Below are 26,166 nucleotides of genomic sequence, written 5' to 3'. Positions count from 1 at the left end.
AAAAATGTCTGCCGAACTACCAACAAGTATCTTCACAGAGGCACCACCCGCAGCATTATCTAGTGCCTCTTCTACCACATGGACATCGGGTCAAGAGGAGGAAAAAGGTAATTAGACATTATTTATTTCTAAATGATTGTTGAATCCCACGGAATGTGAGGCAACATAGCATTGTAGCCATTAAGCAGTTAGCCTTGTGTGCCTCCACTACAAACAAGTTAGCAACTAATGTTTCTGCAGCTCCTAAGAGTCTCACATCTATTGCAAACTTGCAGTTTGTCTCGGAGGAAGCAAAAAAAGGTACAGTGTCAAATCAGCTAATAATGTTTGCAGAGTTGTTGCTATGGTAACATGTCGAAATGTGAGTCACGTCGTGGTATATCAGTAGCTGATCGAATAGTAATAATAATAAATTACATTTATTTAGCGCTTTTCTTTGGACTAGATAAGGGGTCCCCAAACTACGGCCCGCCAACGTTCAACATCCGGCTCGCTGAAATTACTATTTTTTTATATAATTATTTTAAATCTGTCTTTTCTAATCTATTTTTTGATGCCCCCTAGCCGATCGAGCAAATCATATTGTCTAAAAATGCATTTTCCCGTATGACTTATATTTTCTTAGCTGTTTTCATGTGATCTGATTGTTACATTCTTATTTCCGAGTCACCACGCATGACCATTTCAACAAGGACGGAATACACAACCTCTAGATTCATGGAACTTCTCTGCACACAAATATATTGTTGGGAATATTCTATAAATTTTACATAAATAAATTTAACATCTTTTTTTTTTTTGCTCAAAAAGGTTTCCTTATGACTTATTATTCATATACTTTTCAATGTTTCTTGTAGTCAGACAGTAGACATCGTTTGTCTAAAACTATAGTTTAAGTTAATGTGTTAATATTTACACCTAGCCCCTAACATAATAATCATAAGACAAACAATTGTGTAGCACAAACGTTTTGGACAAGTTTAGGGAGATTTTGACAGTGTGTGTGGGTGGCTGGATGCCATCACAAGTCAGAACATGTATTTTAAAATAACTTAAAAACCTCAATGGCAGAAACAAGTATTTACAGCACAAACATATTGCAGTGTTATTTTGATATTTGCAATAATAAAGTGGGCAAATTCATACAGGTCTGTGTAACAGGTTCTTTTTTATTTATTTTTTACAAAATGTTTAAACAAAACCTTAATTCGCAGAATACACTGCACACGTGAAGAAAACATTTTAACAAACCATATAATTCCCATGTTGTTCACTGAATAAAGTGCAGAATTTAAGTGAAAATGTCTATTCCACAATTGCCATCATTTTCAAGTGGGTTCCCTTGTTGAAAAATGTTCATTATCGTCTCACTAATGTTTAAATCTATGTTTGGAATTACAATATTATTTGTCTGGAGTTCAGGTAGTGGACCTTCTTCATCAATGCCAAAGTAGTTGTCCGCATCAAAATGCTGCTTATAGCTGGATGGATTAATGCATTATTAATGACACCTGAATGCCACATCTGAAGTGGTGTCTGCCTCCTTCCGTTGAGATGCAGAGAAGTTGTTTGGAAGCCAACTTCCATGAATCCAGAGGTTGTGTATTCCGTCCTTGTTGAAATAGTCGTATGTGGTGACTCTGAAATAAGAATGCTATGTTGCCTTACATTCTGTGGGATTCAACAATCATTTAGAAATAAATAATGTCTAATTACCTTTTCCTGCTCTTGACCTGATATATTAGTGTATCCCACATACCCGCTACATACGCTACTGTATTTTATTGTTGGTCATTTGTGAGGATAGCCAAGTGTTTTCTGAAGTGGTACTTGGTGAAAAAAGTTTGAGAACCACTGCCCTACTAAATCAAATATATCTATCGCATGCACATTGTTGTTTTATCTGGCCAAACATGTTCAATCAACTATTGGGTCTTATGAAAGCTGACGTGATCGTTTTTTGGTGCCTCCCTGCTCGGTCAAGTATTGATAAAGCATCATTTGCATCGCTGTATCAAGCTTTGCATAAAACAGACTGAGACTAGACCTTAGTACGTCTTGAGTATTTGACACTAGTTGCATATCCGCTGTTGTTGTTGATAAGACACAACATCACCCCATCTTTTAAAGTTAGTGATGGCAGGCATGCTGCTCACCTGCAACTATAATGTGGTGACCATCTGCCAAGTCGGTTTCAAAGAACAACAACACAGTGTCGCCATGACACAAACCCTGGGTCGCTTCAATAGGAACAACTTATACGGGTGCATCCTGTAGATTTTTGGATGACATGCAGCTTGAACAGATGATAAGGTGAGGAGCCAGACGGAGTGGGGACATATTGCATGCCAGTACTACCGTCATATATTCTAAATTTAGAACAGCCATGCCAGGAAATGGTGCATCACGGTCAGCCCAACATTACTCTGTTTTCACAGTGTGGATGGATGCTGGTCCAGACCACAGTGCGCTCAAGTCAAAGGCAGCGTGGTCTTAAAGAGAGGTGAGACGGAGGCAGAGTCTGCCTCGTCTTTTCCTCTTTTCAATGAGGCTTTTTATTCACCTGCAGAGTATATCCCTCCCTGTTCCAAAGCAATTTTAAAAACCGCAACGCCCTGCACACTCTGCTAATGTCAAATAGCACGAGTAAACAGACACCCTTCCTAATGATGGAATTAATTCAGCTGGAAGTTAGGTTTTGCAGGAAACTGACTCATGGTTCGGCAACACAAAATGTTGAAAGAGCCATATTGGACCAAAAATACAAAAAACTAATCCGTCTGGAGCCACAAAAAAATGAGAAGCCATCTATAAGTCATATAATGAAGGCAACACATGGCGTAAGTGTCTATAGTAGCTATAATAGCCTGCTATCAAAATGACTGTTGCAGGCTGAAGAAAATCTTCGTTAACAGAAATGTTGACATTTTATATTTATTTTACACATTTTTACATTAGAAACCATTAGTAAATCAGAGGCACCTCAGAAGATGAGATAACGCCTTGCAATTAATGGCTTTTAATGGCTTAAAGGTACAGACGTTTTTGTCCAAGAAAAGGGAACGGCAGGCTGTCTTCTTCTAATAGAAACTTTGGCAAGACAAGTAATGTTTGCTGTGGTCTGGAACAACATGGCACACAAACAACTTTCAGAAATGCAGCCAATATTACGTACAGATAATGTGTCAAGAAACATTCCATCCATCCATTTTCTACCGCTTATTCCCTTTTGGGGTCGCGGGGGGCGCTGGCGCCTATCTCAGCTACAATCGGGCGGAAGGCGGGGTACACCCTGGACAAGTCGCCACCTCATCGCAGGGCCAACACAGATAGACAGACAACATTCACACTCACATTCACACACTAGGGCCAATTTAGTGTTGCCAATCAACCTATCCCCAGGTGCATGTCTTTGGAAGTGGGAGGAAGCCGGAGTACCCGGAGGGAACCCACGCATTCACGGGGAGAACATGCAAACTCCACACAGAAAGATCCTGAGCCTGGATTTGAACCCAGGACTGCAGGACCTTCGTATTGTGAGGCAGACGCACTAACCCCTCTGCCACCGTGAAGCCCGTGTCAAGAAACATGCAAAACTAAATTATATACAAAGAGGACAAAAGTAAAGGAGCTCAAATATACCTACAAATGAGGAATGATAATGCAGTATGCACATACAGCCTAAATAACATGTTAGCATTGATTAGCTTGCAGTCATGCACTGACCAAATACGCCTGATTAGCAATCTAAGTCACACCCTGGACAAGGCGCCACCTCATCGCAGGGCCAACACAGATAGACGGACAACATTCACACACTAGGGCCAATTTAGTGTTGCCAATCAATCTGTCCCCAGGTGTATGTATTTTGCACATATAAATTAAATACACAGAGGACATAATCAAAGGATACTAAATGATCTCAAATATACCTACAAATGAGGCATGATGATGCAATATGCACATACAGCTAGTCTAAATATCATGTTAGCATTGATTAACTTGCAGTCATGCACTGACCAAATATGCCTGATTAGCACTCCAAGTCAATAACATCAACGAAGATCACCTTTGTGCATTCACGCATAGTATACAACGTTTGGTGGACAAAATGAGACAAAGAAAGAGTGGAAGATTTTACATGTAAACAAACTGTTGCGTCATAGTCCACTCTATGGTGTGTTTAAGAACCGCCAAAATTAGTCGGAAAAAACGACGTTCACAAACACTCTCATCAGTTAAGCATACACACAAACATATTAAACATTGGGCTTTCTAACAATTGGGAAGGTTTGTGTCATGTTTGTCTTCAAACAAAAAACATACTAAAACCCAAAAAGTATTTTCCCCCCCATCTTGTTCCATTTTCTATCATTTTTTTTTAAATGTTCCAGTGAGCCAATGGGGCGCCACTAAGGCTCTGGGTTGCTGACCCCAAATACATTTGGACTTATCTAAAATGAAAATCCATGCCCTCTTTTATTAGGGGTGACGTTGTCCCAATATTTTTTTTCAAGAGCGGCAGGACGGTGACCGAATGGTTTACATCACGAGTGTGCAAACTTTTTCCATTGAAAAACTTGGAGGATGCAGGGGCAACTTTAATACTTGTTAGAAACTAAAACCAATACAATGTAAGCTAAACTATCCAAACAAAACCTGATCTTACTGTAGATTTGAGTTGATGGTAACAAAGTAAATTAATGTGATACCTAATTTAACCCCCTTAAGAAAATGTAATTTATTTTGTATTATTTTTTAATAATATAACTATTTTTATTCCACCAGCTAAAACCTTATTAAGGGCTTCGGCAAACACAAAATTTACCATATCTTGGCGCGATGATGGAGAAAAAAATCTATTCACATCCGAATCATGATTCTGAGTCCATTCAAATTTTTCATTGTATATTTTTTCCGTTTTTTTTGTCAATATCCGTGCTTATTCACTGGACATATATGTCATATGCCAAAATAGCTTTTTTAACCTGTTTTGAAAAGGTATTTTACACCCCGAATAATATTATGTGAGAATGGTGTTGAAATTAGAATCATGTTCAATTGACTCTGAATCGAATCGTTGCCGGAAGAATCTGGATTAAATTGAATGGTGAGTTGTTGAAATTCTGAAATTCTTAATATCTATCCAAAAATGTGTCCACATGTTCATCATGACAGGAGAGAAGTCATAAAAGACCAAACGTGGTGAGACGGACCGGTTGTCAAACATTTTGGTTTCCAGGTCCCATTTTTGTGAGGAATTGCGCCAGTCAGTAATTCCATAGTTTTTTTTGTAAAGGGAAACTGCATATTTGGAGGGATTTTGCCTGCTCTTCACAATCATTATGAGTGACAAGAAAACAAATGTATATTGTGAAGGCTGTGTGGCATAACGATGACGGATTTTTTCCTTCGTGGATGCGTCGGCAAGAACACAGCAAAAGGTAAGAAATAAAGGATGTATTAAAGTAATAAAACAGGCTAGAAACAAAACACTGGAGTTAAATAGAAAGGTAAACAAATGGCGCTAGCATGGAGGCTAGGAATATGAACAGAAACACTTTGCACGAAGGCACAAAAAGGGAAGAACAAAACTACTAGCATGAAAGCTAGGAATACAATAAAGCTTAGCGCGGAAGCTAGTGAGAAAGAGCATGAAAAAACAAGTCATCAGCAGTTGCGTGACAGCAAACTAGGATCCCATGTAGAACTAACTAAAAAGGCAAGTTTAAATAATTGAGGTGATTAGTAAAACAGGTGTGCGGGAACAGAGAGTAGCAGGTGGAAACAATATGAAAGCATGGTGACAAACTAAACAGGAAATAAGGAGGTCAAACTACCGAAAGTGATATAAAAATGGAACAAAGCAACAATATGTGAAGATCCGAACAACGGATCGCAACAGTATATATTTCTAATGCATTCCAACTCGCAAATAAATGTAAATAAAACTATGCTTACAATGGCGTCAACAAGAGGTCCTCTATTACGACCATAAAACCCTCTAAATAAACATCCAAAAAGCACCACCAATACTCAAAAGTTCCTTCCATGACCTGAATATTAACCAAGTAGTGATATGAAATGAATTATATCTATATATCACTTTTCTTTAGTGTCTCAAAGCGCTTTTACATAGTGAAACCCAATATATAAGTTACATTTGAACCAATGTGGGTGGGACTGGGAGCAGTTGGGTAAAGTGTCTTGCCCAAGGACACAACAGCAGTGATTAGGATGGCGGAAGCAAGGATCGAACCTGGAACTCTCAAATTGCTGGCACGGCCACTCTACCAACCGAGCCATACCGCCCCGAGCATTAGTGATATTGTTATTATAATTGTCAATACAGAGAATAACCAGCTTGTATACTGCTATATTGAAATGAGATCATGAGCTGCTTTCTCGCCTCGGAGCTCGTGAAAGTTAATTCCGAATCATAAATACTGCCCTTCTCCTTGATAGTAGGAGGAGAAGGAAATAATACGACAAGTTGGTCAACTTTGGCGCCCAGGTTAAACCCGGGATCTATGTCCAAATCCAAAACTGGAATCAAAATGGGACTATATCAACATCCTAACAGTCGGCATCCAACCGAGAGCTATAAAACCAACCTTTTAATCAAGAACAAGAAAGAAAAGTTATTGTCCAACATTGTACACCAGCACTAAGTCTACAATAACAAGCAGCTTAGTGGCACATTATGTGCTAAAGTAATTTGCTTAGAAAATTGATGTGATTTAAATCCTGCATATAATTTGTGCTCCCATTAAAATGATTACTTGCATTGTGTGGCAGGTACATTTTCTAAATAGCGTGCTGACTATGACATTAATTGTTTGTTTGTTTTTGTGCTCCCTTGGAAAGAAACAGTGAACAATATCCTTTTGAAACTATGTTACTGGATAATTACAAGTGGAGTTAAGAGGTAGTCATTATAAAAAGGCATGATTTATAAATCACAAATAAAGCATGACTTGAACCAAGGCTTAACTTAAACATTTGACTCTTGTTTACCTTTAGGATGGTGGGCAAGTTGGATCTACAAAAGAGCATAAAATGTACCAGGATGTCTAATATGAACACAACAATTTAAAAATAAATACTGTATATTGATATTTGTAAGTTATATACAGTAAGTATCAGAACTAACGTTGTAGGGTATCCCGGTATTAGTAATACTAATGAATCATATTCGGTACTATACCGCTTCTAAAATGTACCGTTTTAGCCACTTCTAAATCACTAATCCTTGTCTCCATGGTGACAAACAAAGTGAGTTTCTAAAAAGTATCATCCATGCAGGACGAGGAATGGCTAAACATGCTTCACTACACACCGTAGCTCACCGGCGTCAAAATGTAAACAAACGCCATTGGTGGATCTACACCTGACATCCACTGTGATGATACCAAGTACAGGTACGTATCACCTCGATGCTACTATGATCACATCGATACTTTTTGACATCACGTCTTCTTTCGTTTTTAAAAAAAATTATATTATATTTATAAACACGGGGAATATGTCCCTGGACACATGAGGACTTTGAAAATGACCAATGTATGATCCTGTAACGACTTGGTATCGGATTGACACCCAAATTTGTGGTATCAACCAAAACTAATGTAAAGTGTCCAAACAACAGACGAATAAATGATTATTACATTTTAACAGAAGTGTAGATAGAACATGTTAAAAGAGAACGTTAGCCGATATAAACAGTAGATGAACAAGTACAATTATAATTTATTTTCTACAACTTGTCCTTCATAATGTGGACAAAATAATAGAATGGAAAATGACACAATATTTTATTGCATACGTCATCAGACTAAATTAAGAGTCTTTGTTTGCTTACGCACTAATAAAAGAAAAGTTGACCTGTATGTTCAATATTTTATTTAAGGACAAACTTGCAATAAGAAATATATGTTTAATGTACCCTAAGATTTTTAGTTAAAATAAAGCCAATAATGCAATTTTTTGTGGTCCCCTATATTTAAAAAATGATCGAAAAGTATCAAAATAATGTTGGTACCGGTACCAAAATATTGGTATCGGGACAACACTCGTCAGAACAGTTGGTGTGTGTACCTCACAGGCAATTTTCCTTCCAATTTTTCATATGTGTGTGCAAACGCCAAAACTCCTTGAGCATTCAGTGGTGCACATGTGAGCGACGTGCACACTGTTATGCGCTTATCTTTTTAGTCGATTTTGTGCGTGGCCTAGATTTGCCGTGAGCAGTGTGCAATTGCACAGGCGCGTACCTTAGAGGGAAAGTTGCTCACAGGCATGTGGTTTTATAAGTTCCAAACTCCACCTCCCACAATCCATGCATGTTAGGGCAAATGGAGACTTTTTAAAATGTCTGTCGGTGTGAGTGTGAATGCTTGTTTGTGTGTCTCTGCCCTGTCATTGACTGGTTTCGGGAGTACTGTACACTGCCGCTAACCTAAGTCAGCTGACATAGGCTTCAGCTCACCTGTGACCCTTGATTAGCAAATATAAGATTGTCACCAAAATAAAAGAAAACCTGCCTATGTAAAAAGACAAGTTGATATTCAACAGATAAGAAAACAAAGATTAAAAGTTGCACAAAAACATATCAAAATCAATAGAGGGTTCCTTGGTGGAGGTAAATAATGCCATGACTTACCAAAGAGGGCTTTAGCGCTGATCTTGCTGTCCGATCTTGCCACTCCACTGCAATGACAAGTAGAGGAGACGGGATTACGCTGGATTCCCTTCATTTTGTCCCACTGCTACAATGTTGCTTCTTAACACTCTCAAGACCACAAAACAGGAGTGACATATATGGAGAGTGTCCGCGAGATTAGGTGAGATTCTGACCATATGGACCAGCTCGGAAGCAAGGGGGAGAGTGGAAAAAGGGAGAGGAGAGAAGCGGGTAGGAAGAGGAGGAGGAGGGGGGGGCCACCGGTTGGAAGCCGGAGCCAACAGCCGAGGCAAAGCAAATAATTCTCAACAGAGGCCCTCTGTGCCCGAGGCCCATGACCTGCAACACCTTGCACATACTGGGTTAGTGATTCTGTGGCCACTGTGACAGTCGCCTGCGATTAAAGAGCTACGGTAGGGGAAGGTAAATATGGAAGGAGAGGCTGGAATGTGCACTGCACTCACTTGGCTAGCCTTGATGGAGATCCCAAGACATTCATGGTTTAAGACATCCACCTACAGAAGGACAGAGAGATGAGAAATTGTAATACAATAGCTCATTGTTGAGCATTAAAAGATTACAGTTGGTACAAAATGCGGCTGCAAGACTTTTGACAAGAACAAGAAAGTTTGATCATATTACGCTTAACTGCACTGGCTTCCTGTGCACTTAAGATGCGACTTTAATGATTTACTACTTCCATATAAAATACAAAACGGTCTAGCTCCATCCTCTCTTGCTGATTGTATTGTACCATATGTCCCAGCAAGAAATCGGAGTTCTACAAACTCCGGCTTATTAGTGATTCCCAGAGCCCAAAAACATTCTGCCGGCTATAGAGCATTTTCAATTAGGGCTCCAGTTCTCTGGAATGCCCTCCCGGTCAGTAACAGTTAGAGATGTTACCTCAGTAGAAGCATTTAAGTCCCATCTTAAAACTGATTTGTATACACTAGCCTTTAAATAACCCCTTTTTTAAACCAGTTGATCTGCCATCTCTCTTCTATTCTACCCCCCTCTCCTGCATAGAGAGGTTATTAGGTGACCACGGGGCACACCCTGATACTCATCATCATCATCATCGGCGGTCGCACGTGGTCGAGTATAACTGTCCTCCTTCCTGGTCCTTGTGGGTCTTCAGGTGGGTGTGGAGGCCAAATCTGGACCCGATTATTCTGGGGCAATGTGGACAAGGGAATGTAGTGGTGGTGGGTTTGGGTTGGGCCTGTTTGATGGATGCTCTCTCCTTTCTTAGTCTGCACTTGTCTTGTGCAGCATGGCGGAGGTCGTCATTATATTGCGCGGAACCCTCACGGACAAGGTTTCTCCACATCGTCCTGTCTGTTGCCTTGTCTTCCCAAGACTTAAGGTCTCCCGTGCGTGGAGAGGTTATTAGGGGGCCACAGAAGAATCGCTAGCTTTTCAAAGTCGGGACCCGGGGTGGACCACTCATCTGTGCATCAGTTAGGGACGTCCCTGCGTTGCTGTTTTGTCTCACTATGGACTGGACTCTTACAATATTAACTGGATCCACTCGACGTCCATTGCACCGGTCGCCCAGGGGCGGGGTCCCCACAGCTGCGGTCCCCTCCGAGGTTTCTCATTGTATCCCATTGGGTTGAGTTTTTTCTTGCCCTGATGTGGGATCTGAGCCGAGGATGTCGTTATGGCTTGTGCAACCCTTTGAAACACTTGTGATTTAGGGCTATATAAATGAACGTTGATGATGAAAAATAATTTACAGTATAATGCTCTGTTTTTATTGGCATGCTCTATACTACATTGTAGCATACTTAAAGATATTATGTGGCTCTAATGCACCTAAATGTAGTAACCCAAACATTGATTGCTTGGAAATGTCGTGTAGTTTTACGCCACTACACACCAAAACACCTTTAGTAGTTATCATTAGGTTTTATAGGCAACCTAAAATAACACACGTCAAACTAGTGTTTTTCATGCATGGTCATCAGCTTTGTTTGTTTCGAAAGTCTTTAACAATTTGCATTGAGAAACATCACATAGTTTTTGGAGACATTCCTCTGAGCTAATGATAATTACCTTTTTCGCGGCAAAAAAGTGCATTTATTTGTATCTTAAGTGACATAATCAAGTATCATTATCATTACAGAACGATGATGAACACATTACACACAAAGGAATAGAATAAGGAATTAGTTTAATTATTGTGTTGATATTCTTAAACTGACATTACCACTAACCACAGATACAAAAAAAATATGTCTCTTACATTACATGTTAATGTAATGTTGATACATAAGTAAATATAATAATACCAATACATAATTGGCATTGGTATCGGCCGATCTCACTCAAGAAATCGGCAACAAAAAAATCCTGATCGGAAAATCCCTACTAAAAAGTAGATAAAATTAATGAAGAATAAATACATAAAATACATAGAAAATAAAATACAATACGTTGAAATAAGTCATGAGACTGAAGATGAATGATTAATATTGGAGCAAAAGTATGACTAATAAATGCTTAAATAAATGCCGAATATATATTTAGATAAATATTATAAAAACAAACTCTGTGGATAAAATACAAACCCCGTTTCCATATGAGTTGGGAAATTGTGTTAAATGTAAATATAAACGGAATACAATGATTTGCAAATCATTTTCCACCCATATCCAGTTGAATATGCTCTAAAGACAACATATTTGATGTTCAAACTGATAAAAAATTTTTTTTTTTGCAAATAATCATTAACTGTAGAATTTGATGCCAGCAACATGTGACAAAGAAGTTGGGAAAGGTGACAATAAATACTGATAAAGTTGAGGAATGCTCATCAAACACTTATATGGAACATCCCACAGGTGTGCAGGCTATTTGGGAACAGGTGGGTGCCATGATTGGGTATAAAAGCAGCTTCCATGAAATAGTAGGTAATTCACAAACAAGGATGGGGTGAGGGTCACCACTTTGTAAGCAAATTGTCGAACAGTTTTAGAACAACATTTCTCAACGAGCTGTTGCAAGGAATTTAGGGATTTGACCATCTACCGTCCGTAAAGTCATCAAAAAGTTCAGAGAATCTGGAGAAATCACTGCACGTAAGCGATGATATTACAGACTTTTGATCCTCAGGCGGTACTGCATCAAAAACCGACATCAGTGTATAAAGGATATCACCACATGGGCTCAGGAACACTTCAGAAAACCACTGTCAGTAACTACAGTTGGTCGCTACTTCTGTAAGTGCAAGTTAAAACTCTGCTATACAATACCAAAGACATTTATCAAAAATATCTTAAAACGACGCTGGATTGGCTGGGCCCGAGCTCCCCTAAGTTGGACGGATGCAAAGTGGAAAGGTGTTCTGTGGTCTGACGAGTCCACATTTCAAATTATATTTGGAAACAGAGGACGTGGTGTCCGCCAGAACAAAGAGGAAAATAACCATTCAGATTGTTATAGGCGCAAAGTTCAAAAGCCAGCATTTGTGATGGTATGGAGGTGTATTAGTGCCCAAAGCATGGGTAACTTACACATGTGTGAAGGGACCATTAATGCTGGATGGAACATACAGGTTTTGGAACAACATATATTGTCATCCAAGCAACGTTATCATGGACGCCCCTGCTTATTTCAGCAGGACAAGTGTTACAACAGCGTGGCTTTGTAGTAAAAGAGTGCGGGTACTTTCTTGGCCCGCCTGCAGTCCAGACCTGCCTCCCATCGAAAATGGGTGGCGCATTATGAAGCGTAAAATATGACAGCGGAGACCCCGGACTGTTGAACGACTGAAGCTCTACATAAAACAAGAATTAGTTTCCTCAGTTCCCAAACGTTTATTGAGTGTTGTTAAAAGAAAAGGTGATGTAACACAGTAGTGAACATGCCCTTTCCCAACTACTTTGGCATGTGTTGCAGCCATGAAATTCTAAGTTAATTATTATTTGCAAAAAAAAAAATACGTTTATGAGTTTGAACATCAAATATGTTGTCTTTGTAGTGCATTCAACTGAATATGGGTTGAAAATAATGTGCAAATCATTGTATTCCATTTATATTTACATCTAACACAATTTCCCAACTCATATGGAAACAGGGTTTGTGTATATATATATATATATATATATATATATATGTACATATATATATATATATATATATATATATATATATATATATATATATATATATATATATACTGTTTGAGATTGGTAAATTAGAATGGTGTTAAGGTAAATAATCAATTATTCATAGTGAAAGTATGTATATGGAACGGCATGGCTCGGGTGGTAGAGCAGCCTTGCCAGCAACCTGAGGGTTCCTGGTTTGATCCCCAGCCTCCGCCATCCCAGTCACATCCGTTGTGTTCTTGAGCAAGACACTTCACCCTTGCTCCTGATGGGTCGTAGTGAGGCCCATGCATGGCCTAAACACATTTTTCTCAATTTAGAAATTATTTGGAAAAAATATATAATTATTCCCAAATGTTTTCATTTGATGTTGAAACACTCAGTTATCTGCTTCTTTTTGCCCCATACACTTTTAATTCCAAATGTATTTTTACTATTGGTAGTAAAATAATGAGAATTTGTTTTAAAGAATGATCAAATTGTAACTCTTATGCATTTACTATTTAAATGTTTTTTTGTCCATATGTTTGTTCATTAGTGGGAGAGTTAATGGTTCATTGAGAGTGACACACAGACAGAGAATGTCTTTTTTGAGGGGTGGATATTTCTGTTAAATCTGATCTTTTAGCCGGAGATTCAGATTAATGTAATTTTTTTTCATTGGAACATGGGCCACCTCTCTAAAAAGTTTTGTTTTGATAGTTTTTTGTTTGTTTAGCACAACTCCCTTCAAGCGCAGGCATTATTAAACATATTGCATGTTTGGTTTTGGAGTTATGTTTATATAACTCTCATATTTAGTATGACAGTTACACTGTCATATTGAGTAAAACAAAACACATGTTTGTGTTTACAAACCTTACAAAAGCTCATGTTTCTAGTAAAACTCACAAAGGTACATTATTTCAGGCATTGTTAGACATTTTGTATGTTTGGTTTAGGAGTTATGTTTGAATAATTGTGTATTTCTTTTTTTGCATTATCTCAGGATTCTAAGAACATTACTGTCACACTGAGTAAAAAAAAAATGTTGTGTTTGCAAACCTTACAAAAACATACGTTTCTAGTAAAAATCAGAAAAATACATTATTTTTGTCATTGTTAGACATTTTGCATGTTTGGTTTAGGAGTTATGTTTAAATAACAGTCATATCGATTGTGACAGTTATACTGTCATATTGAGTAAAAAACTTTTTGTATTTGCGAACTTAAAAAGATACATTATTTCAGGCATTATTAGACATTTTGTATGTTTGGTTTAGAAGTTATGTATGAATACATTTGTATAGCTTTTTTCGCATTGTCTCAGGATTCTAATAACATTACCGACATACTGAGTAAAAAAAATAATTTTTGTGTTTGCAAACCTTACAAAACCATATGTTTCTAGTAAAACTCACACAGATACATTATTGCAGGGACTATTAGCCATTTTGCATGTTTGGTTAAGGAGTTACGTTAAAATAACTGTCATATTGAGTGTGACAGTTATACTGTCATATTGAGTAAAAGACTAATTGTATATATATATATATATATATATATATATATATATATATATATATATATATATATATATATATATATATATATATATATATATGTGAATACATTTGTATTGCTTTTTTCACATTATCTCAGGATTTTAAGATCATTACCATCCTATTGACTAAAAAACAACAACATTTCTGTGTTTGCAAACCTTACAAAGCCATAAATGTCTCGTAAAACTCTCGCTGATACATTATTTCAGACATTATTAGCCATTTTGCATGTTTGGTTTAGGAGTTATGCTTAAATAACTGTCATATTGAGTGTGACAGTTATACTGTCATATTGAGTAGAAGGCTATTTGCTGTATTTGCAAACTTAACAAAAGTTTTCTTTTAGCACAACTCCCTTCAAATATTGAGAAAATAAGGAAACAGACTTTTCCATCAGTATAAATATGCATTTTGCAGCTTGCAAATCCATGAATCTGCTATTTTTTTCTAGCCTTTCCTTTTTCTCAATGTACCCTCTGTTGCCAAAACGCAACCCACGGAGTATAATTTTAATGACTCTATTACGTGGAAGCGTCGCCCGTTAAAAAGCCTGTTCTTCCACTGAGCTGAACCAATTGCTGGTTCTTTGCTGTTTGTAGTCAGGGATACATTTCTGACATAACAGCAGACAATTGGCTGACATTAATTTCACAGAACTGTATTACTTTATTATTAGTTTAATTTAGTTTAATAACCCGTCAGCCAATTTTGAGTAGCCTCTGAGGCGACCATCTATTGTGCAGACAAGAACCACCTCTAAATGAGAGCGATTACCTGGAGTACTTTATGAGCATGGAGCCTCCACGTTGTCTGTCAAGGCTTGCCCTCATGACGTTACGTAACACATACCAACACATTCACAGACTCAACAGGCTCTAACTCCTTTGGAAATGCACCCTAACAAGCTGTTACACAACAGGACGGGCTGTTTGTTTTCTTTTACAGTGACTTTGAAAATGCACAGCACCACTGCTTCTGACACACTAGGAAATACAAAAACCACGATGACGAAGGTGATGATGATGATGACATTGATGCCAAGGTAGTTTTGGTCTTCATTGATCTTGTCTGAAGAATATGACAAAAAACTTTCCTGTTGCCATGCTTGTAGTTAAAGGCCTACTGAAACCCACTACTACCCACCAGGCAGTCTGATAGTTTATATATCAATGATGAAATATTAACATTGCAACACATGCCAATACGGCCGGTTTAGTTGGCTAAATTGCAATTTTAAATTTCCTGGGAGTTTCGTCTTGAAAACGTTGTGTAATGATGACGTGTACGCAAGACGTCACGGGTTTTAAGGAAATATGAGCGCTGCACACACACACAGCTAAAAGTCGTCTGCTTTAACGGCATAATTACACAGTATTTTGGAGATCTGTGTTGCTGAATCTTTTGCAATTTGTTTAATTAATATTGGAGAAGTCACAGTAGAAAGATGGAGTTGGGAAGCGTTAGCCTTTAGCCACACAAACACACGGTGATTCCTTGTTTAAACTTCCTGGAGGTGAAACTTTCCTATGGATCAGAGCGCGATCAAGCCAACATGGATCCTACCAAATGTCAACCAGCAGGTTTCGGTGAGAAAATTGTGGTTAAAAAGTCAGTTCTTACCAGAGAAAAGCCGAGCTTGTGCTGTCCATAGCTGCCGTCGACTCCCCTGAGACACTGCGCGTCAAGACACCCGTAGAGACACCCTTCCAAATATCAGGTACTATTTAACTCCCTAGAACACTAGCAACACAATAGAAAGATAAGGGATTTCCCAGAATTATCCTACTAAATGTCTCTAAAAACATCGGAATCCGTCCCAATGCAATCACGTTTTTTTTTTATCAGTTTTTTTTCTAGTCCGTCGCTATCAATATCTTAAAACACGAATCTTTCATCCTCGCTCAAATTAATGGGGAAATTGACCTTTTCTCTGTCCGAATAGCACTTTTTGTTGGAGGCTCCTATTAAAAATAATGTGAATATGTGAGGAGCCATCACATATTCACAGGGCTGTTCTCTTAACACCGAAAGTTGAGAACTTTATCGTGGATGTTCTCTACTAAAAATATGGCAATATAGTGAAATGATCAAGTATGACACATAAAATGGACCTGCTATCCCCGTTTAAATAAGAAAATCTCATTTCAGTAGGCCTTTAAGTAAAAACTAATTGTAAAAGCGTAATAATTTTATTAGGCAAGTTAAATAACGGTCATATTTCATTGCATAACTAATGAAACATTATACATGATATATATGTCATGATCCATGGGCCAGATCATGTTTTGGTATTTTCGGTTAATTTTGAACTCCCTCAGTTCCTGTTTTGTGCACCCTTGAGTTTGTTTTAGTTACCTTGGCTACTTATTTTCACCGGCCTCTGACTGGTGTTCGGGACGCTCACATGTTCCCCGAGCACTAATCAGAGGCATTATTTAAGCCTGCCTTTGCCTGTCAGTCGGCCTGGCTTCTTTGTTTGCTACATGCAAGTGCTACGTGAGTATTCATTGTCTTCTAGTCTATGCAAAGTTGTAGCCTTAGCTTCCGGTGCGATCGGCATGTTGTTGCTTCGGCTTGTTTAAGGTTTTTAGTATTTCCTTGACTTTCGAAGAATAAATCATGTTCCTACCTGCAAGTCCTGTCCGGAGTGGTCAGTTTGCATCCCGAGGGAACGAACCTCGCAGCAAGCTGCGACCCCCCACACGTAACAATTTGTGGTGTACATTTCTCTGCTCCAATATTACCATTGCCTTGCTGAAATGTTATTTATTGAAATCGAACCAGTAATTCACAGAAGTATTATTGGTAATATAATAAAAATACATATTGCCAATAATACTACAAAATAGTCGTTCCTTGCCACATCGCATTTCAAATATTACTGCTTAACAACATCACATATTTTTGGAGGTATTTTTTAAGCAGGTTTTTACAATTTTCTGTTGTAAATTAAGCATTTTCAAGCACAAAAATGACTAAATAAACATATACGTCAATAGTACATCAGTTTTGGCCATGAGAGGCTACATAAACTATCACAGTGTGCTGTTCAGTATCGTGATTGGCTCAGCCTCAGGCGGCTTTACCTTGTTAGATTAAAAGAGTACAAAGGTGACTAAAGGGTGTTATTTTCAAGGCTCTCATTATGTTAAAAAACTTGTTTAAAGGTCTTAATTTTTTCTTCAAATTCTCTAGCTATGAGCATTTTAGATTTATTTGAACAACTGCTAATTTTGGGGAAATTCATTTATCGCAGTCATTTCTGGAACCATTTAACAGCGATAAACAAGGGATGACTGTTTGCAATAATACTCCTGAATAATAATAAGACTCATGCTCTTAAACTAGTCAAACAAACTGGACCTACCTGAATGTTCAGAAAAAAAACATACACTGAAAAGAAAAAAAAAAAAGAAAAAATGAGCACAATTAGCGGTAAAATACCGGAAGCTGTGGTTGCCAGGAATTCACTGTAAAAAAAATGCAATCGTGATGTATAGGACATTATGGTATGATGACGTTGAATCCGTAATTTTACAGTTGATAACTGTTTTTGTTTACAGTAAATTAATATGAAAAAAAATGATATAATATCAAACTGTTTATAAAAAAAAGAAAAACTAGACAGATGTCCAAAGACAAATTCACAACTAGAGAATTTGGGATAAAATACTTTAAATAACTTTCCACTGGACAACTCACAACATGACATTCCACAACATGTTCTCTCAAGTGAGCTATTAAGAATAAAAATGTATTAAAAATAAATGCTTCGTATCTGTTAAATAGCTACTTGCAACCGGTTCAAACACTCTTAAACACACAGCGTGGTTCATTTTGATGCAGTTTTCAACCAAGCACATAGATATAACCCCTAAATGTCTGAAACGACACACAAAAATACAAGAAAACATGTGGTTCACCAAAAGTTAACTAAGCTAATGGTTTACCACAAAGCAATAAAACAATTAAGGTATGTTGTAAATTGTATTGTACAAGCTGCAAAATATTTAATTTGGATAATACGGTAAATTTGAGAGTATTTGCGTACGTGTGGCATTACAGTATTTGCATATGATGGTACGGTGACAAAGCTTAACCTATTGCTACTATAACAATCTACAAGGTTAATACAGGTGGCTTCTTATTCTTCCCCTCCAACAATCTGCTTTCTTTTGTAATTCAAGTTATTATCACATCTGTGTATTGTTGCTTTTGAAACAATTGTATTTTTTAATAATAAAGGGTGGAGTGCCATCTCAGGGTTGGGGAGGAGACCCTGCCCCAAGTGGAGGAGTTCAAGTATCTAGGAGTCTTGTTCACGAGTGGGGGAGGAGTGGATCGTGAGATCGACAGGCGGATCGGTGCGGCGTCTTCAGTAATGCGGACGTTGTATCGATCCGTTGTGGTGAAGAAGGAGCTGAGCCGTAAGGCAAAGCTTTCAATTTACCGCTCGATCCATGTTCCCATCCTCACCTATGGTCATGAGCTTTGGGTCATGACGGAAAGGATAAGATCACGGGTACAAGCGGCCGAAATGAGTTTCCGCCGCCGGGTGGCAGGGCTCTCCCTCAGAGATAGGGTGAGAAGCTCTGCCATCCGGGAGGAACTCAAAGTAAAGCCGCTGCTCCTCCACATCGAGAGGAGCCAAATGACGTGGTTCGGGCATCTGGTTAGGATGCCACCCGAACGCCTCCCTAGGGAGGTGTTAAGGGCACGTCCAAACGGCAGGAGGCCACAGGGAAGACCCAGGACACGTTGGGAAGACTATGTCTCCCGGCTGGCCTGGGAACGCCTCGGGATCCCCCGGGAAGAGCTAGACGAAGTGGCTGGGGAGAGTGTAGTCTGGGCTTCCCTGCTTAGGCTGCTGCCCCCGCGACCCGACCTTGGATAAGCGGAAGAAGATGGATGAATGGATAATAAAGGTTATTATTGTTATTATTCCATATCAAGGGTGCAATTTTTTGTTGTTATTTCTGTGGTATTGATATTTGCTTCACTAACTGCTTCACTGCTATCACCTTTTGTATCATATTTGTACATATCGTATTTGCTGATGCTGTTCTGTTGTTCTTGTTGTTGTTGTTGTTGTCTCTCTGTCTTACCCCCTCTTGTCCCCGCAATTTCCCCATCTGTCTTCTTTTTTTTTTTTTTTTCTATCCCCTACTGCTGCGGACCGACTGCGCCAATCATTAATATAAAACCATTTAATAAAGTCAAATACAAATAAGGCAACAAGTGAATCTGCACAGCAGATATGGGCATCTACAATCTGCATCAACAATATGATTTGCCTGAGTTGCTGGACACGAACATTTTGCAAATGCATTGTACATTTTTTTTTTTTTTACATTTTCACAGTAAAGTCATTATAACCATAGTAATTTAAGTTATCTACTGTTTCTTGGTTTGCAGGAATCGACTGCATTTGCAACTTTGATCATGTTGTTGTTTTTTACGGCGTTTTACTGTTCCTATTTAAAAATTGCTTGCCATAGTTTTAACAGTTTTTTTTTTTCAATGCAGGTTTACTTCGTTTGGTAGCCAATTTCTGCAAATAGCAGCGAACACTCTGACTAGGTGTTCTGTGAAGCCACACACAAACACAAAAGACAATTAACAGTTACTGTCACTCCTGTTGTAACACGGAATCCTCCGTGCGTCGGTTGGGTAGGGGGTTTGGTCGTAGCGGGGGTGTATAATGTAGCCCGGAATAGTTCGGGATACATGGGATTCTGGGTATTTGTTCTGTTGTGTTTATGTTGTGTTACAGTGCAGATGTTCTCCCGAAATGAGTTTGTCATTCTTGTTTGGTGTGGTTTCACAGTGTGCCGCACATTAGTAAGAGTGCTAAAGTTGTTTATATCACAACCCTCAGTGTAACCTGTATGGCTGTTGTGCAAGTATGCCTTGCAGTCGCTTATGTGTGTCTGCAGAAGCCTCATACAACATGTGAATGGGCTGGTAAGGTGTTTGTTACGGTCGTAGAGTGCGCTAAACGCAATGTCATCATAGCACGCCCTTATTATTGTTGTTTGGGTGAAAACCAGCAGACAGTCGAGAGAATGGTTGCTCTGAAACTCGGTAGTCTCCCTGAAAAATTGAGATGGTTGGCAAATGTGATGTTGTCAAGCGGCATTCAAATACAACTCGCGGGCTGCACTAGTATTACATTTTCATATTAAGGTGCGGGCCGCGTGTCTGAGACCCCTGGTTAATACATAGTACAAAGCAAAAAAAAACATTTTTTACGCTGTGTAATTTCATTTTAAATTTCAAAAGAGTCTTGTGGCTACCATAGTTTTTTTTTGTGAAACGGGTTAAAATGGCTCTTTGAGTGGTAAAGGTTGCCGACTCCTGCCCTAAACAGGGGTACCGCAATTTCTTGAACAAGTGTGGTACAAAAAAGGATGGATGGAATCAAATGCATGAGCATGTTTTATATTTTGAATTTTATTTTTACCAATTTAATTACTAGTGGAATTAGTCATTACTTATTGTGTTAAGCAGTGTCAGCTCAGATTTAACCGAGAGCCAGATGCAGTCATCAAAAGAGCCACAGTTGGCTCTAGAGCCATAGCTTTGCTACCCCTGCTCTGTAACCTGATAATGCTGAGTGTAATTTAAACATTTGGTCGTGCAAACATTCCTTGTTAAACAGTCTGCATTGAAACACAACAGCCATTTCATTGCTGTTGCAAATCACGTCCCCTACATTTGGATGACGGATCACATGATGCATGCAAACTTTTACCACCAAAACCGAAAGTTGTGAATGCGTTCTAATCCAAAATAATCTTCCATCCATCCATCCATTTTCTACCGCTTATTTCCTTTTGGGGTGCGGGCGGGCCGCTCTTGCTAAAAGAAACTCACAATATTTTCTCAAAGCAAAAAGAAACTCACAATATTTTATCAAAGCAAATTTCCTCTCAAAAGAAATACTTCCTCTTTTCTTTTTTATCTCTTTATCGTCTCTGAGCTCTTTTGTTCCCGCCTCAGGCAGAGTGCAAGCTTTCAAGGGCGAGTTGAAGGTGGAGGAGGAGTTGGGTGTCAAGTATTGTCAAGAGGTCTTCTGCACCATTTCCCTCGACGAGCCCAAGGTGGTTTTCGTTTAACAATGGTAGCCACTTCTTTAGAGGCAACTATTGACTGTACAGTATATGCACCAAGTGTTCAAGTGTCTAGATTTGGCCTTTTTCCAAAGCTGCAGAGTGTTCTGCTATTCATTTAACAGGAATGATGTTCGACGACTGTAATGCTCTTAAAGTCTTGACACGGAGGAAAGCCTTTTCTTGTTGAGTTTTTGTGGGAGTTGACTGATTTGGTCAAATGATATCAGATTTAACTAGTTTCTGTCTCCTTCAAGATACAATCTACACTACCCTACCTTAATAATACTTCTAAGCAACATTTTGTAATTATCCAGGACCAAAGAACGTACAATTGTAGATTAGTGTTGTCCCGATACCAATATTTGGGTACCAGTACGGGTACCAAAATTATTTTGATATTTTTCGGTACTTTTCTAAATAAAGAGGACCACAAAAAATAGCATTATTGGCTTTATTTTAACAAAAAATCTTCGGGTACATTAAACATATGTTTCTTACTGCAGGTTTGTCCTTAAATAATAATAGTGAACAAACAAGATAACTTTTCTTTTAGTAGTACGTAAACAAACAGAGGCTCCTAATTTAGCTGCTGACATATGCAGTAACATATTGTGTCATTTATCATAAGGACAAGTGGTAGACAATAATTATTAATCTGTGTTCATTTACTGTTGTTATCTGCTTACTTTCTCCTTTAGCATGTTCTATCTACACTTCTGTTAAAATGTAGCAATCACTTATTCTTCTGCTGTTTGGATACTTTACATTTGTTTTGAATGATACCACAAATTTGGGTATCAATCCGATACCAAGTCATTACAGGATCATACATTGGTCATATACAAAGTCCTCGTGTCCAGAGACATATTTCCCGAATTTATAAACATAGTATACATTTTAAAAAAAATTAAAGAAGAGTGGTGGTATAGTACCGAATATGATTCATTAGTATCACGATACCATACTATTACCAGTGAACCGTGCAACCCTAATACAGATACAGTATGTTGTCAAACATACGTGAGAAGTACGAATTGTGTCAGTTATGTAATGTACAGTGGGGCAAAAACGTATTTAGTCAGCCACCGATTGTGCAAGTTCTCCCACTTAAAATGATGACAGAGGTCTGTAATTTTCATCATAGGTACATTTCAACTGTGAGAGACAGAATGTATAAACTCAACTCGTCGTGTTTGGAGGAAGAAGAATACTGAGTTGCATCCCAAGAACACCACACCTACTGTGAAGCATGGGGGTGGAAACATCATGCTTTGGGGCTGTTTTTCTGCTAAGGGGACAGGACAATCGATCCGTGTTAAGGAAAGAATGAATGGGGCCATGTATCGTGAGATTTTGAGCCAAAACCTCCTTCCATCTGTGAGAGCTTTGAATGGTTGACCAAATACTTATTTTCCACCATAATTTACCAATAAATTCTTTAAAATTCCTACAATGTGAATTCCTGGATTTTTTTTTTCACATTCTGTCCCTCACTGTTGAAGTGTACCTATGATGAAAATTACAGACCTCTGTCATCATTTTATGTGGGAGAACTTGCACAATCGGTGGCTGACTAAATACTTTTTTGCCCCACTGCCAAATGGATTGCCATTTGATAGCAATTTGTTTGTGGCCCTATCATTTCTTTTGCTTTTCATGGCTGCCATAGACTTTCACTGGAAGCCATCACAGCTTTAAAGCTCTGTGTGTAACATTTCACCAACATTGTACATACAAACAGAAAATATGACAAATTATACTATTTTTCTCCAAAATAAAAACCCTGAAATTAGCAAATGGAAGATTTGCATACTGTATCCTTGACCAAGACACCGAACCTCCAGTTACCCCTTAAGCTGCGTCACCAGCAGGTAAAAGTGGTAAAGCACTTTAGTGCCTTGAGGGCAGAAAAGTGTCCTCAATCCATTTACCATTTGTAATGACTGTACAATTAAATTGATAAATACAGTTGTTTGCCAATAGGGTATTGCTGTCTCTATGATACTAAACTGCTATTAGGTTATGTATCCGACACAACAAAAACATTGTTCGCCATTTTTATTTTGTACTGAAATGTATTAAAATATATATTTTTTGAAAAGTGTAAAAAATATGAATCTAAAATTGTTTTATACCCTCTTATCTCACTTGGACTTAATAGGGTAAAAAAAAAAATCCCATTATATTTTTGACTTATGCAAGAATTTAAATTAATACAATAAGTTTGAACATGATAAAACCCACTTAGGAAAAATTAATAATGATAATAAAATATATATATATTTATATATATATATATACATATATATATATATATATATGTATATATATATATATATATATATATATATATATATATATATATATATATATATATATATATATATATATATATATATATATATATATATATAGGGCTTCACGGTGGCAGAGGGGTTAGTGCGTCTGCCTCACAATACGAAGGTCCTGCAGTCCTGGGTTCAAATCCAGGCTCGGGATCTTTCTGTGTGGAGTTTGCATGTTCTCCCCGTGAATGTGTGGGTTCCCTCCGGGTACTCCGGCTTCCTCCCACTTCCAAAGACATGCACCTGGGGATAGGTTGATTGGCAACACTAAATTGGCCCTAGTGTGTGAATGTGAGTGTGAATGTTGTTTGTCTATCTGTGTTGGCCCTGCGATGAGGTGGCGACTTGTCCAGGGTGTACCCCGCCTTCCGCCCAATTGTAGCTGAGATAGGCGCCAGCGCCCCCCGCGACCCCGAAAGGGAATAAGCGGTAGAAAATGGATGGATAGATATATATATATATTTATATACTGTATAACATTCCATTTGCAGTAACACAGCAAAAGTTAGAGCAGAAATGTATCTAAAGAGACAAACAAGTCCCCAATACATCTTGAGGGTTAATTGTGTGTTGATTTGGTTATTGGTTTGAGCTTATCTGCGCAGAGTTTGTTAAATTGTAAAGTTAAAAAAATAAAATAAAATAAAAATTGTTGACACAAAGGGACGTAATTGCCATTATAGTGCCAAATATTTGAAAATAAATAAAAAAAAAAGGTTTATTTTTTTTACTTTTCCCTTTCACGTCACACATTTTAGTCTAAAGTGCCCATGCCTTGTTTTGCATAAAATGTTATTTTTTGGCAACAAATGAACTCAATCCTAGTGGAAATGTGCAGCAATGTAATTTGCTGATGCACAGTACTGCGGTCACGACAAAACACATCAGACACTTGAACGAAACAACAAAGACAATACTTCAAAATCCTGCCCCTACATTTCCACCGCACTGCAAAAAGTCAGTGTTCAAAAACAAGAAAGAAAAATACAAAAATTAGGGGTATTTTATTTGAACTAAGCAAAATTATCTGCCAATAGAACAAGACAATTTGGCTTGTCAAGACTTTCCACAACAAGTAAAATTAGTTAACCTCAATGAACCCCAAAATACCTTGAAATAAGTATATTCTCACTAATAACAAGATAGAAAAAACAAATATGAAACCTTTTTGTTCAGTATGTTGAAAAATATTCTTAAATTAGGTAAATGCCAGTGTCATTATCTTGACATAATGATATGCGCTCAACGTTACATTTCTTGAAACCAGCAAACTTATACTAAAAACTAGTTCATTTTTATAAATGGAAAAGCAACAAGGCAACCGATTGTTATTCTCGGGGTCTCCTAGCCGCTCAGGCAAATCATATGGTCTAAAAAGGCATGTTCCCATCTATAACATGACATCATGTGCGTGCTCTTTCAGTCAATTAGTGCGGAAGGAATGTATGTGTGTACATACATATATATATATATATATATATATATATATATATATATATATATATATATATATATATATATATATATATATATATATATATATATATATATATATATGTAACAGGGTCAATTACGTCTTGTAAATAATGTATTTTCTAATGTTTTATTATTGTTATAATTACACAAAATAAGTAAGTTACATGTAAATACCTGAATATTGTTTGATGTTTTTTCAATATGGAACCATTGTCTCGTTGTCCCTCCTACTGCAATAATTACTGTGACACCTGTCTTTTTATATGCGTTGGACACGCCCTCCAACTTCCCTTTTTGTCTACGATAACGGGAGAGGTAGGCGTCCATGCGATGACAGAAAATATTTTGTCTTGTTAAGAACTTTAATTCATTTCTTGTTCATTATCATATTTGTGTAGGGGCTCGACGATGGCACAATGTATTTGATGACAATTGTATTCTGTATTATCAGTAAAGTGCAGTGGTGTCGGTCGTCTTCCATAAACAACACACAACGCAGGGGAAAAGACCACCGGTTACATATATACATATGTGTGTGTATTTATATACAGTATATATTTAAAGAAGGCTCCCGGACAATTTTTGTTTTTATTGTAATTTTGAAAAAAATTTCTGAATGTGCATGAACTTTTTATTTTCAAAATTGTTTGAAATGTCAAATGTTTAAATATTAATTTTCAGTTTACTCTACTGTGCCAACTGTACTACAATAAGAGTAAATATTTTCTATTGTGTCATTAAAAATAACACAGCAACGTCCATTTGGCTGTCATCTGTTCTAATAATGAGACACAATTGTGTCAAAGTTGTGATTTTTTTTTCATGCTTGAAATAAGAAATGATTACTCTAAAAATGTAATTTTATACTTGTGAGTGTTGATGACA

General features: G+C 37.7%; 1 protein-coding gene and 1 long non-coding RNA gene across 3 annotated transcripts in view; one reads left to right on the top strand and one right to left on the bottom strand.

Moving 5' to 3' along the window:
* The window catches only part of eps8l2 (EPS8 signaling adaptor L2), an 84,830-nt gene that overhangs the window by 56,622 nt on the left and 2,042 nt on the right, over nt 1-26,166 (bottom strand). The window contains exons 2-3 of one of the 2 annotated variants that reach the window (XM_061917188.1): nt 9,148-9,198; nt 8,663-8,709 (exon numbers count right to left, since the gene is read on the bottom strand). In XM_061917188.1, coding sequence (XP_061773172.1) covers nt 8,663-8,709; nt 9,148-9,182 — 82 coding nt within the window. In that variant the 5' untranslated portion in view covers nt 9,183-9,198. Of the gene's footprint in view, nt 1-8,662; nt 8,894-9,147; nt 9,199-26,166 lie in introns of those variants that run through there. The other variant, XM_061917187.1, reaches the window with a different exon arrangement.
* Nucleotides 15,659-22,871, top strand: LOC133563799 (uncharacterized). The gene is made up of 3 exons (XR_009809117.1): nt 15,659-16,062; nt 21,348-21,448; nt 22,605-22,871. It is a non-coding gene; the product is annotated as an uncharacterized LOC133563799 (long non-coding RNA).

The sequence above is a fragment of the Nerophis ophidion genome, linkage group LG12 (genome assembly GCF_033978795.1).
Source record: "Nerophis ophidion isolate RoL-2023_Sa linkage group LG12, RoL_Noph_v1.0, whole genome shotgun sequence".
In the NCBI taxonomy this organism is placed as follows: Eukaryota; Metazoa; Chordata; class Actinopteri; order Syngnathiformes; family Syngnathidae; genus Nerophis; species Nerophis ophidion.
This window is presented reverse-complemented; position numbering and strand designations above follow the sequence as displayed.